General features: G+C 42.5%; 5 protein-coding genes across 5 annotated transcripts; 2 read left to right on the top strand and 3 right to left on the bottom strand.

Annotated features, from left to right (window-relative positions):
- Positions 1-2,143: 2,143 nt before the first annotated feature.
- On the top strand, positions 2,144-4,054 carry EAF02_002131 (uncharacterized protein; the record flags this gene model as incomplete). Its single annotated transcript, XM_038898179.1, has 1 exon — positions 2,144-4,054. One exon carries the CDS (start codon positions 2,144-2,146, stop codon positions 4,052-4,054), a length of 1,911 nt encoding a protein of 636 aa, XP_038761871.1.
- Positions 4,055-4,432: 378 nt separating this feature from the next.
- On the top strand, positions 4,433-5,885 carry EAF02_002130 (uncharacterized protein). The gene is made up of 2 exons (XM_038898178.1): positions 4,433-4,826; positions 4,878-5,885. Exons 1-2 carry the CDS (start codon positions 4,730-4,732, stop codon positions 5,726-5,728), a joined length of 948 nt encoding a protein of 315 aa, XP_038761870.1. The 5' UTR covers positions 4,433-4,729; the 3' UTR covers positions 5,729-5,885.
- Positions 5,886-6,021: 136 nt separating this feature from the next.
- EAF02_002129 (uncharacterized protein) lies at positions 6,022-6,618 on the bottom strand (the record flags this gene model as incomplete). Its single annotated transcript, XM_038898177.1, has 1 exon — positions 6,022-6,618. The coding sequence occupies one exon, from the start codon at positions 6,616-6,618 to the stop codon at positions 6,022-6,024; it is 597 nt and encodes a 198-aa protein (XP_038761869.1).
- A 3,264-nt stretch (positions 6,619-9,882) lies between these two features.
- On the bottom strand, positions 9,883-10,955 carry EAF02_002128 (uncharacterized protein; the record flags this gene model as incomplete). The annotated part of the gene is made up of 3 exons (XM_038898176.1): positions 9,883-10,326; positions 10,394-10,876; positions 10,947-10,955. The coding sequence occupies 3 exons, from the start codon at positions 10,953-10,955 to the stop codon at positions 9,883-9,885; spliced, it is 936 nt and encodes a 311-aa protein (XP_038761868.1).
- Positions 10,956-11,998: 1,043 nt separating this feature from the next.
- On the bottom strand, positions 11,999-13,097 carry EAF02_002127 (uncharacterized protein; the record flags this gene model as incomplete). The annotated part of the gene is made up of 2 exons (XM_038898175.1): positions 11,999-12,507; positions 12,563-13,097. 2 exons carry the CDS (start codon positions 13,095-13,097, stop codon positions 11,999-12,001), a joined length of 1,044 nt encoding a protein of 347 aa, XP_038761867.1.
- Between the last annotated feature and the right edge of the window lie 603 nt (positions 13,098-13,700).

The raw sequence follows: 13,700 nt of genomic DNA, 5'->3' as shown, positions 1-13,700 counted from the left end.
AATTACAACTCTTTCCACCACTACTACCACAAGCAAACTGAAAGCTTATGACTACTAGCACTAATTCGACAACTTCGGTTTCATCAACTTACTCGATGGAAACCTCATTATCATCATCTACTTTATCTAGGTCCTGCGACTTCGTCAGTACCAATCACGTAAACTTCTTCGTCCTTGCCTTCTATTCCTGGTTTCACCGCGCTTTTGAGCCCGCTCAAATGAGAAATAATACCAGTGAAAAGACTTCTCTACTTTAAACCTGTTCTCGTATTCTGCTTAGTTTCGATTCGGCGACTAGTTCTTTAAGCATAATCCTGGCAACCCTAATCTATGAATGTTCCAATGGGTCTCTGGTCGCTTCATTTACCAATGGATGCCAATTTTAGTTGTATCTAAATAGCGTTGTCGGACATGGACTGAACGGACACCCCGAATCTTATGGTTTAAGATACTGCAACGGAGTTGAGGCTGTGACATTGACCTCCAGGCTCCAGCTTAAGATCTTCTACCCCTCCGAATCAACGATGAATGATTGCGGAACTAAGAAGAGGCAGATACAGTGCTATGTCTGCAAGTTAACTTGCTAGATTTCGGACAACGCACATCACTTGCATGCGATGCTCTCAAAAATTACACTCTTACGACGCTCGCAGATTATTATGTTTAGAGTGGACTTCGCGATCTTAGCGGGGCAGACTGGGGTTCATCTTGGACACTGTGGGATTTTCCAATATAAATATGTGGACGAGTCTCAATGCAGCAGGTCAAAGTCTATCGCCAGCTGGGCAATATGCAAAGTTTTTCCTCTCTGGCAGCCTAACAAGATCCATGGCCAGCTGGCTGCCCGCCATCGAGATCATGGACGTCATGTCTGCGATTTCTTCATACCTCATGATTATATAAAACACGAGTTGTTCTGTTATCGTTTCCTCATTGGTTCAATAAATGGAGCATGCATGCTACCTCAGTCTAGGCTTCCGGAAGACGACCGCCTGATGCCGTTTCTTCAGAGTCCGTACACCACAATTCAAGAAATCGCAGTATTCCCTCCGGGCTTCTGCACAATTCAATAAATACATCAATAGTTTGCAAAGCAGTAATCAACTTCCCTGGATATCGATGTCGATCATTTCTCCAACGAGTCCCTCGTGGTAAGAATTTGCACCATGACAACCTATAGATCGTCAAATTTGTTATGGTTGTCAGCAATCTTCAGTCAGATTTCAGCTGATGCCAGCAGAGTTCTCAGTGAATTCGGATTTATCTCCTGAATAGGGAGGACAACTGAGAAAAGCTGCCCATTTTATGCATGTGTCGGTATCGTATTGGGAGGCACAGGTGAAGATTTGTTATTGTGGCGTCGAACCATTCGGTTGGCGTATATTTGACACACCTGCTACTACCGATAACCAAATCCTGGGACCTGCCAAGACTAGACTGAGTGCATGATTTGGTAGTAATCAGCTGCATGATAACAGTCAGTTGTAAAATTGAACCAATGGCCGGGAATCTGTTCAACAAATGTGTATTGAAGAAGAAGCCACCAGGTTTGATGCCACCTAGAGGCATGTGATCAGGGATCTTATTGGCAACCAAGAGTCTCACGGCCGTAAACGGTTTGGGTAAGCAACAATATGATTCGCTCACAGTATTGCGATGACACATTGGCTTTTTTCTACAAGCAAGTTTCCCAAGCTGAGAGCTTCCTTTTCAATCAAAGTCTGCATGGAGATAGATGAGAGCCGCGCTAAAGTGTTCCGTGTTCCGAGCTTATATACAGATTAACCACTCGCGTATCTACCTTCAGACATGGGAATTTGAGAATGTTTTTTATTACACGGGATAAAATGGGGGTTCTTGAAATCCTATATCGATAAGCTAGTGCGGGCAACGCCGCCGTTGCAGGGGCCCCTGATATCTATCTCATCGCCTTCAAGATGCGGAGGTTAGCTTATTTCACTACCCACTTCGTGCTACTATTAAAGAACGAGAATGACGATCATGTAGTTTCAGATCAGGCTGTTTTACTTGAGTAACTTCATTGTAAGTCATTTACCCAATTCCGACAATAAAGTGTAGATCTTACTGACAGCCCATAGGTTTTGTCCTCAGAAATATTGCACTGTACCTTCCGAGCGCCAATATGCTCGCACTATGGTCCTTCCTCTCGCTGACAGTGGTGCACACTGTGCAGGCAGCAATGAGCATTGGGGTATCGAGTTCCCAAGCTACAAATCCAGCTTCCTATGCTGTTGATGGAAACTCCAGCACATTCTGGCATAGCGAATACAGCCCTGTTCTTGTTCCCTTGCCACACATAATATACCTTGACACAGGCTCAGCACAAGTTCTCAATGCCTTTACCTATACACCAAGACAAGATGGTAAACGCAATGGAAATATCGGTGACTACTCATTGGCTGTCAGTACAGACAACGAGACTTGGTCAACGGTTGCGACTTCCACTTTCCAAGACGACGCTACCAAGAAGACTGTAGGGTTTGCAAATACACAAGCTCGATATTTCCGCTTGAATGCTACCACTGAAGCTGGAAATCGTGGTAGTTGGACCAACGCAGCAGAATTCGGTTTCTCAATTGCCCCAACTGCTGTTGGGGGCTTGGGAGAATGGGGTCCAGTGATTAACATGCCACTTGTTCCGGTTGCTGGTTTTATCGAGTATTCCACAGGAAACATATGGACTTATGCAGCATACAGTCCCCTGGCTTTTCAAATAGGTCTACATGGCTACACTATTTCAGCAGTGTACAACCCTACAACCGGTGCCATATCTTCAGCGAATGTTTCTAACACCCAGCATGACATGTTCTGCCCTGGTATGTCTTTGATGTTTGATGGACGCGCTATTGTCACAGGAGGAGATACCGCAAACAAGACGAGCATATACGACTCTGCTACCGATCAGTGGGTAACAGGACCCGTTATGAAAGTTCCTCGCGGTTACCAATCGACCACTACAACATCAACAGGAAAGGTTTTCAACATCGGCGGATCTTGGAGTGGTGGCTATGGTGGAAAGAATGGAGAGATTTATAATCCAAAGACCAACACATGGTCCCTACTATCAGGCTGCCCAGTCAAACCAATGCTCACTGCTGATGCACAAGGTGCCTTCCGTACCGATAATCATGCATGGCTATTTGCTTGGAAGAATGGATCTGTATTCCAAGCTGGTCCAAGTAAAGCGATGAACTGGTATGGAACGACTGGTACTGGATCTCAAGTCGCTGCAGGACTTCGCGCTTCCGATCCAGACTCCATGTGTGGAAATGCAGTCATGTATGATGCAGTCGCCGGAAAGATCTTCACAGCCGGTGGATCTCCCAGTTATCAGAATTCGGCTGCGACTAACAATGTTCATCTGATAACAATCGGAAGTCCTAACGTTAATCCTACAGTCCAAACTCTGACATCAATGACATACAAACGAGCTTTCGCAAACGGCGTCGTACTACCAAACGGAAAGATCTTTGTGATAGGAGGCCAACCATATGCAGTTCCATTCACAGACACAGATGCAGTGTTGACACCGGAATTGTGGGATCCCACAACACAAAATTTCACAATCTTACCTCCTCATGCCATCCCAAGAACATACCACAGTATGGCTCTTCTGATGCTCGACGGAAGGGTTTTCACTGGAGGTGGAGGATTGTGTGGATCCAGCTGTGCCACAAACCACGCCGATGCACAAATATACAGTCCAGCATATCTTTTCAACGCCAATGGAACCGCCGCTACGAGGCCCGTCATCTCCTCAGCCACTTCTACCGTTGACATCGGTGGAACACTCACAATCGTTACCGACACCGCTGTAACCAGTTTCTCAATCACTCGATTCGGATCAGCAACCCATACTGTCAACACCGATCAACGACGTATTCCCCTCACACCTGTTACAACAAGTGGCAACACTTACACCTTCACCATCCCTAATGATGCAGGAATTGCACTCCCAGGATACTGGATGTTCTGGGCCATGACTTCTGCAGGCGTACCCAGCGTCGCATCGACCATCAAAATCACACTCTGAATAAATGAGCAGAAGTGATTGGAAGTTCGGGTTCCGGCAGTGATTAAATACACTATGGGATATTTTCATAATTTTTTACCCAAATTGCATCTTATATAATGAGTAATCCAGTATTTAGCAGTATTAATTCAAGCACCTGTCAACTTTTTGCGAGCTTTGTTAGTGTAACCGGGACCCGCGTACATGAGATGTGTGATATGATATGTGATACCAACAGTTGGATACAGTCAGCCGCCACCTTTATATTAACTAATCAACATACCGCCCGCCCTAAATTTCTAATTGGATAGGTATGATACTGGTACACAAAACGTGAACCGCTAACAACGGACTGATAAACAATCAATCTCAATTGTACAACTTCATCCAATGGGAGTTAGTATTCGGGTCCCGGATAGGAGGAGTTATTCCAAATTCCAGAATCAAAATAACGTCATGAATTGTGATATCGCATCAACATCCGCATCAACATTCCTGAAAGGATTTTGGGATTTTGCGGCGTGGTATTCACTGTCTCGACGCAAACGTATAAAGTGCGAGAGGAATCCTTATTTAATCCTTTATCCCCACCAGACTCTCAACTTCGAATCTTATCCCACTTGCAAAACGTACGATACCCATCAACAACAATATATTGAAACACGTACATAATTCTCAGAAAGTTAAATCGCAATCATGCCTCTCCCATCCGACCCCGCAGTAGTCAAAACAAGTGAAGGACTAGTCCATCAACTCCAATCTATGTTTGGCAAACATGCCGGAAAACGACCTGGTTAGTCACTCCATCATCAATTCCACAATTCAATCTAACTTCCTCCTGCAGCCCACGCAAAAGGACTCCTCCTAACCGGAACCTTCATTCCTACCTCCACCGCAAGCAGCCTCTCCTCTGCCCCTCACTTCTCCTCCCCCTCCACCCCCATCTGGATCCGCTTTTCAAACTCCACCGGCATCCCTTCGATTCCCGATTTCGACGCCAATGCCGATCCCCGCGGGATCGCTATCCGCTTTATTCTCGATGCCGAGAAACACAAACATACCGACATAGTTGCTCACTCTACTCCCTTTTTCCCCACCCGTACCGGCGATGAATTTCTCGAGTTCTTGAAAGCCGCAGCGAGTAGTGGAGAAGGTGTTGAGAGTCCGAAACCTATTGAGAAGTTTCTAGATGCGCATCCTAAGGCTTTGGATTTTGTGACTGCGCCCAAGCCGGCGCCGACGAGTTGGGCCAGGGAGAATTATTGGGGTGTTAATGCTTTTAAATTTATTGCTTCTGAGGGAAAAGAAACTTTTGTGAGATATAGGATTGTTCCTGTTGAGGGTGTTGAGATTGCGAGTGAGGAGCAGAAAAAGAGTTTGGGGGAGAATTATCTGACGGAAGAGATTGTAGCGAGGTTAGAGAAGGGAGCGGCGGAGTTCAAATTGGAGGTGCAGATTGCGGAAGAGGGAGATGTGACGGATGATGCAACTGTGCATTGGCCGGAAGAGAGGAAGGTTATGGAGTTGGGACGTGTTAAGGTTGAGGGATTGTTGGGAGAGAATGAGAAAGAGCAGAAACATATCATTTTTGATCCAGTACCTAGGGTAGAGGGTATAGATGTTAGTGGTGATCCTTTGGTAGATGTTAGGGCCGGAGTTTACTTGATCAGTGGAAAAGAGAGGCGAGCTGCATAAGAAATGGATGGGAGAGGAGTATGGAGGATGAGAACAAGATCTAGGAAATCAAGCATATGGGCGATTTCAACTTTCGGTTCACTTGATAAGTTCGGTCACAATGCTGCCGTTTACTTGTTCACTTGAGCGCAAATACATGATTTCTGCAATATATCAGATTACTTCATGCAATTATATCTGCCGTGCAATGTAATTCTGACCAATCTCGTCCTTGCGACTCAACAATTTTCGTTGCCAGGCACGAAGGAAATACAATAAACTCCCCAAGGATATACATTCATAACCTGCGTGACTTAAGTGCTTTTCCTCAACTCCTTCATATCATCTATTCCCGCCTCCTCAATCCCAACCCCCTTCTCAACAGCTGTCAACACAAACATCATTCTCGCCCAACCCTCCCCCTCCGTAGCATTTCTCCAAGCATGATTTGTCGCCCGCTGAACACACACATCACCCCTCTGCATAATTTTCTTCTCTCCCGAATCCAAAACCAACTCAATCGTTCCTTCCAACACAACTCCATAATCCAAACTCACTGTTTTATGCATTGGACATGTGTAACCAGGCGCAAAATCCACGAAGCGAACGACTGTTCCCGTGGAGATAGAGAGACCGGGAGGCGAAGAGAGGTCTGATTTGTAGGAAGCTATGTCGATGGGTGTAGTGGATGTAAAGTTTTGGGATGCGGGGGCATGAGAGAGTGAGGCTGGGAATTGATGCGTAGTGTATGCGAGGAAAAAGTCCATGTCATTGTTTTGGATCGGTTGCCAGACAGATTCTGGAGATATACTGGGTTCAAGGATAGCTTTGCCATTTGGATCGGTCGTTGTTATAAGACGTTGAAGATTTGGAAGACCATTTGGAAGGAGTTCTCGTTGTTCAGTCGACATTCTGATCTAGCTTGGGTGCTTGACAGTTTTAATTGTCGAAGATATTTAGTTGCCTAAGCACCAAAATTCTATATATTCTGGATGCTTTTGAGGTTCCAGGAAGATTCGATCGGAATTGATTGTTCCTCGCAAGTTCTCTGAGATTGCGTTGTGCTTTATTACCATGCTGTAAATTTAGTCGGATGTCCGAATAGCTAGCTCTCTATGCGGGGTAAAATGAGGGGTCAGAAAGACGCCCTGTGTATCTAGTAGGTAGCTCGCCCTTTCTTCATTCGGCAAAGCTTCGTCTGACGTGCATCGATAAGAATATGACTGATGTCGTGCACCACCAAGCTAAGACGACTTTTTACATTCTACTGCTCCGCAATTCTGGATTCCACTGAATTTCAATATTTTAATTTCTTCATTACGAGGGCCTGTTTTTGATGAGGGCCCGGATAAAATTTAAGCGAATTTCCTTACCAAAAACTATGCTTTATTTTCTATTTTTATAAATAAAAGATAATTCAGATATTCATTATAAAGCTTTATAATTTGAAATTTATTTGGAAAATTAATCAATATTTATTTTGATATTAATTTTGATGATTTTGATGAGATATTGATTAATAAATCTTATATAGAATTTCAATTCTTAAAACAAGTATTATGTTACGGGATCACTTCTAGAAGTATTCAGAAGTTTTATTACTGAGCTAAATGCTCAAAAGACTAAAAGATAGAACTAGAAGTTCTACCTTACTTTTATATATATAGCAGGACAGGACAAAACAAAAGAGCTTAATATCACTTTGTAATATTACCCCCCTTCTTAAGGTATAGTCTTTATACTATCATCTACTAGGAGGTTTCAGGATTCTGGATTCTAATACCTCAGGTATTCAGATAGGCAAACAGAATCTATGTATACTAGTCTCCAAACTAATAAAGGCTTGTAAGCTATAAGTGGGCTCCCCACATAGCTCTATTTATAATCAAGGGTAGTTCTATTTAATGTTATGGGATCATTTCTAGAAGTATTCAAAAGCTTTACCGTTAAGCTAAATGCTCAAAAGACTAGGAGGTAGAACTGGAAGTTCTACCTTACTCTCACATATATAGCAGGACAGGATAGGACAGAAAGGGCTTAGTGTCACCTCGTGATATATTATTTTCTATAATAATTTTAAGTATTAATAATTCCTTATAAATTTTAATTATATTAAAAGGTTTTATCAACAATTAAAAATTATATTATAAAACTTTATATCAAAATCTATTTATTTATAAGGTTTCTGTCACAGGATCACCTCTGGAAGTATTCAGAAGCTTTACCGCTAAGCTAAACGCCCAAAAGACTAGAAGATAGAACTAGAAGTTCTACCTTACTCTCACATATATAACAGGACAGGACAGAACAGAAAGGGCTTAGTGTCACCTTGTGACACCACCCCCCTCCTTAAGGTATAATCTCCATACCATCACCTACTAGGAGGTTTCAGGATTCAGGATTCTGGATTCTAATACCTCAGGCATTCAGACAGACAGACAGGATCTATATATACTAGCCCCCAGACCAATGGCCTGTAAGCTATAAGTAGGCCCCCCGCACAGCTCCATATATAACTAAGAATAGTTCTATTTAATGTTATAGAATCACCTTTAGGAGTATTCAAAAGCTTTATCGCTAAACTAAACGCCCAAAAGACTAGGAGATAGAATTGGAAGTTCTACTTTACTCTTACATATATAGCAGGACAGGACAGGACAGAAAGGGCTTAGTGTCACCCCGTGACAGTTTCAAATATATAATATTATTAAATCGATTTAATATTGAATTCTAAAGTAAATGAATTTTAATAGAGAAAATACTTATACACGGATCCGGGCCCTTATCAAAAACAGGCCCTTGTATATATGCCTAAGTCTCAAGCTCGTTTTTACACATCTTCATTATTCACAGATTTTACCCGTCAACCGAGGCGCAAATAGCTTGGCACTCTCACAACTCAACTGAATTGACATCGATCTCATACCCAAAGCTTTTGTTCTGTTGTCCCTTATTAATTGGTAGTTCACACAATCCTCGGAAGCTAGCAAGTACATCTAGATCATATCGACCACGTCAGAGGAGCTGAAAGCTCTTAGCGTTGATTTTAGTCTCGCTAGCCCTAAACGCTCACATTAGAGACTGTAGTATGATATAAACAGTGTACAGTGGTTTCTAAATCAATAATCCATTGCACCTCCTCCGAAAATGATATTGTTGGGTCGGCCAAGACAGATTTTATTCTTGAACCTAGAACTCCAGATTAGTAGATGAGAACAAATCGTATAGCTTTGTTAGAGAAATATCGACACTAAGCCCGTACGAAACTGGAACAAAACCTCTCGCTTGCTAAATCGCCCCTATAGCACATTAGCATTTTTTCTATCGAGCCACATTTGATTACAGAGACTAGATAGCAATACACCTTAGAACGAATAAGCATCCTATTACAGCGTTAGTGATAGATACGCATCATATAGATAGGTATACTTAGTGGCTTATCTTGAATTGCATATAGAGAACTGAGCCTTACAGATTCAGAAAGAAAAAAAAAAATGAACAGCTTAGACTTGGCAAAGTTAAAACTGTACTAAAGTTCAACACTTGTAAAGTTTGAAAGCTAGAGGATTGTAATTGCCATTTTGAAGTTCTCAACCTTCCCGAGCGTCCCAAAATAGTCACCGAGCGTGATGTATGCGGACTGCCGTATTTCAAGCGTACAGAGAAAGACGAGAAATGGACGGAAAGTATGACCGAGTGACATTCGTCGTGCAAAGGAAAGTAACACTATTTTATGACAGAGGAGCAGGCTTGGATTTAGCGATGATTGATCGCAACCATAACGCTACGATGTTTTATGGAGAAATATTTAAGTTTCTCATTGAATCTTCACAGCCGAATGTATCATAAGATCTCACACTGTAGCCGAAATACCACCCGTATTCAAATGATACTTGGTCCTGATTGTTGATTAGCAAAAACTTGCATCGCTCTAACTTACACGCTACCTATCGATTTCCAAATAATCTTCTATGGATGGAAATGAAAGAAATTGCAAAAACGAAACAGTTTAGAAATCATCAAATAAAAGAGATTGTCTATAATGATCGTGATAGATGCTCATCTGTGATGACAAAATCGCAAAGACGACAAAATTCGCAGTCAAGGAGCATTTTGCAAATCGCGAGATCAATGACTGATTTCACAACGTCTAACTGCTGTAACTCAGCGGACCACTAGAGTTTCGAGCCACGCTGTTCATCTCTCTCCCTGAACGCTCGCTCGATCATTCTTTTCTTTCGCATCTCCACACCGGCTCGGGGCGAACGGCCATCTACATAACCCATGAAATCATGCGTAGAGAATCCCATCAATTTCAAGAGCCTCTCTGGAACCTTGTCTAAATCATCCCAGCCCATTGCAATTGTCATGTTTTCAAATGTCCGTATCCAGGGTTGACAATACTGAACTGTTATACTGCGACGAGCCTTGTTTGAGGTATTCGCTCCACCCGAATGCCAAAGAGTATTGAGAAAATAGACCATGCTGCCTGCTGGCATTATTACCGGAATCATTTCCTCTCGGGTTGGGATGCGGTCGTCCGACCATAAATGTGACCCTGGAATTACAGTAGTTGCACCGTTGTCGGCAGTGAAATCATCGAATGAGACCATGGTGCCCTATTCAGGTTGTGAGCCTTTCTTATCCGATTCATACAATACAGAAAGGAGCCTAAGTACAACATACAATACCGATCAGTGGCCTTGGTCTCGGCAGTGCGATCAATCCATCATCGCAATGTATAGCCTGCGCAGTTTGTCCAGGATAGATCACCACAGTATGCAGACTGGTAATTAAATAATTGGGTTGGAGGAAGTAATCGTTCAATGCCAAAACAGTGGGGTGTATTGGAAACTGGTCAAACGCCCGGGATTTGTCTGCAAGAGCATATACTCTTCCAGTCTTGAAACCCTCAAAATAGTTTCGACCAGCAATTGCAGCAGGCCCAGCGTCAAGAGTTTCAAGTCGTGCCACTTCGGAATTTGCTATATCTACTTGCTCTGGCGTAAATATGTTAGGGAGGATAACATAGCCGTGTTCGAGGACGTGGTCGATGAGATGTTGTACTGATGGATCCTTCTTTCCGGGCAAAAAGGTTGTCCCTTGTCCAAGTTGAATACGATCACTAATTCCTGTTGTGAATTTGACTATTGGCGGATTATTGTCAGACTACACGTGGATGACATTCATGTTAACAACGACTAGTAGATATCAAGGGATTTCATTAAAGGTTGCTCACCATTGTCATCCTTAAATCTCCGATACTCTGGATTTAGCTTGCAGTGTAATGAGGTAGAAGAGGAAGCAACTTTCTTTGCATGATTAAGATGAGAATGGCTGGTATGTGTATGAAGAGTACAACCTCGGCCTCATTAGTCTTGTGAACCTACCTAGATAGAAAACGAAGCTTTTCGGGAACACTGTAGTAGCACGAAGCTGATGATTGCCCTCATTGGAAAAATCTGGGGAAGCACAAGCCGGGTGAAATGAGGGGTAACCTACTTATTAGTCAGCTTTGCTATCCTTACAGATAGATCCGCTTTTCCCGCTATTCCGCCCCTCGCTTGCTTCATCCTGCCCGATCTCTACGTAAGAGAAAAAAGAGGCCGGGTTTGATCACTTTTAATACTTTCAATAAACCAAATTCTTCTCCTTAAATCTAAAATAAAATATAAACTTTGATAAGAATCAGTATAAATAAAAGGTGAAAAGTAATTTGATATTTTGAGATTTATTGGTTATATTTGTGGTTGATTTATAATTCAATTAATTCAGAGATTTTGTTAAAGATTTTATGTGGTCAAAATCGGCCTCTTTTTTCTCCTACGTAGAGCCGATGTCACTTACCGGTTTACTCATTCTTGTTCTAATCGCCGCCTTTCCCACAGAACGTAGCGACAGGAACCCCTAGAATGCGTTTTACTGAGTTTACTCCGGAGTATGTCTTGACTGGCTCGTGAGCAACTTCTAGTAAGTGATTGTGTAAAGACTCAACCCAATCTTACAACGGAATCTTAACTTTAGAGAACTACATTCCGTAATTCTGTCGTGTAATAACTGTGAATCTCATTGTAGCAAAATTCTTCTTGTGGACCGAGAAGCCAAATAGTGAAGTTGCTGTACTACACTGTACAAAAATTCTCCCTCTTCAAAAGTGCAATGCTCAGTCTGCCAGGAACTCGTGCAATCTTCTAGCAAGCCTCATGGCCTCAATCACCCCTAAGAGTATCACCAGCTCACCATTTTTAACATACGCGTGTCTTTAGACCTCTAAAGATGATCTTCGCCTTATTAACCTATCTTCTTAGTCGCCTTCTTCTCATGCAACCTCTTCCTCTGCTTTTGCCTCTCCTCCATTTCCACATTAATATTGACATGTTTACTCATGAAGCGCCGATATAGATTCTCCATCTTCAATCCCTTCATTGGCTTCTTCCATCGTCCTGTAATCGGTGTTCTCAATTCATCTGTATCAATAGACAAATCTTCATGACCCCGAAGTACAAAAACTATCGAGTATCTATAATGTTTCCTAGCCGACATCTCTTGTTTATCTTCATTCTCTTTTCCATGTGGCTCGTTTCTGGTCATAGTTTTTGGATACATACGTACTGAGTGGCCACCAGCCTGGTATCTGTTATTGCTCAAGAAATTTAACTCTCTCCCCACGAGTAAGGTGCCTGTATTTCTCCCCTCAAACGACTGTTCAATTGGGAACGTCTTTTTGGTTTGCATGTCCAAAACTTCCAGACCAGGTACATCGCTAATTGATAGGCTCAAGAGACCAAGGTCACGATGTGCTAACACAATTAGCCTTTTAATGCTTATGTTTCGAACGAGATAATGATGACATACGTTCCGAAACGACCTTCCCCTCTATTCCATCACTTTCGTACCTGAACAATCTGATCATAGTTGCTGTCTTCTGATGATGGAGCTTGAGACATGGCTCAGAATACCGTGTGAGCAACTCTTTCCTCATGCCCAAGCTACTAGCAATTTCTTCCAATATCTTGTTTAAAACATCCCCAGTAATATCCCAGAATTCTTTCACGGTATCCAACAATTCGGGAGGTATAGTGTTGATCTCACGTAGGGTGATGAATTCCTTCTCGCCTTCCACACGATTCCATCCTTCCTCAGTACCCTTCCCAGTAAGAAACTGAGATTTATACTCAAGCGGAAGATCAAAGAAGGATTTACTTGCTTGCAGAAGCTTCTGAGATGGAATGTGGATAGGGTCCGTGTGCGAGAAAGATAAGGTTGACCACCCTTGATCCGGAAAATGGGGTGCATGAGCAGGAAGAATAAAAGGGAATTTGACAGGTCGAAGAGGTATTTCATAGACTTCATTCGGTGATTGAATAGCGGAGATGTGGTTGTCTGTCATACCGGCAGTTTGATCTGCTCTCTTTTGCTTGGCTTGCTTGCTGTGGAATTTCAAGCTTTTTGATTGCCGTTGGCTGTGTCAACTGTTGGGATTGTGGCGTCATATATCATATATTATCATCTCCATCCATAAGGAGGAAAGTTTGTTGATCTCAATTGAAATGAATTTCAAAAATGTAATGATTTCCTGGTGTTGCTCTTATCTTGGTGTCTGTGGTGATAATTAATTGAGGCCATAGATGGTTCTGTGAGGTCATCGCTCGTCACCGGCTAAATCTAGGTTCTTGCCGTGCTAAGGTTAATAAGTTCTAGGCTTGTCTTTCTGAACTTTCGACTTTCGAATTGTTCTTTCCTTCAAAGAATCGCTCAAGACATGATACGTGAATCAAAATTCTCCAAGCCCATTCTCGATAGTTCTCATTTCAATGCATTTCAAGATTATCTGAAACGGAATTCATTGATCTTCTTAGACTTAGTGGTGGTGATGGGTGCGCCATGTCTTCGATCAAAACAATTCCTTTATTTGCATTTCAGTTATGTTTCAATACAACAAAGTATTTCTGGAAAAGCATAAGCACGAGTGTGCAACGTATTCATCATTAAA

This window comes from Botrytis sinoallii, assembly GCF_014898435.1.
Source record: "Botrytis sinoallii strain Bc 23 chromosome Unknown BSIN_003, whole genome shotgun sequence".
NCBI lineage: Eukaryota > Fungi > Ascomycota > Leotiomycetes > Helotiales > Sclerotiniaceae > Botrytis > Botrytis sinoallii.
Note: the sequence above shows the minus strand (reverse complement) of the source record. Positions and strands in the feature narration are given on the sequence as shown.

Coding starts and splice junctions, on each gene's coding strand:
- EAF02_002130 (XM_038898178.1), top strand. CDS start 4,730: ATGCCTCTCCCATCCGACCCCGCAGTAGTCAAAACAAGTGAAGGACTA. Junction 4,827..4,877: donor ACATGCCGGAAAACGACCTG/GTTAGTCACTCC, acceptor TTCCTCCTGCAG/CCCACGCAAAAGGACTCCTC.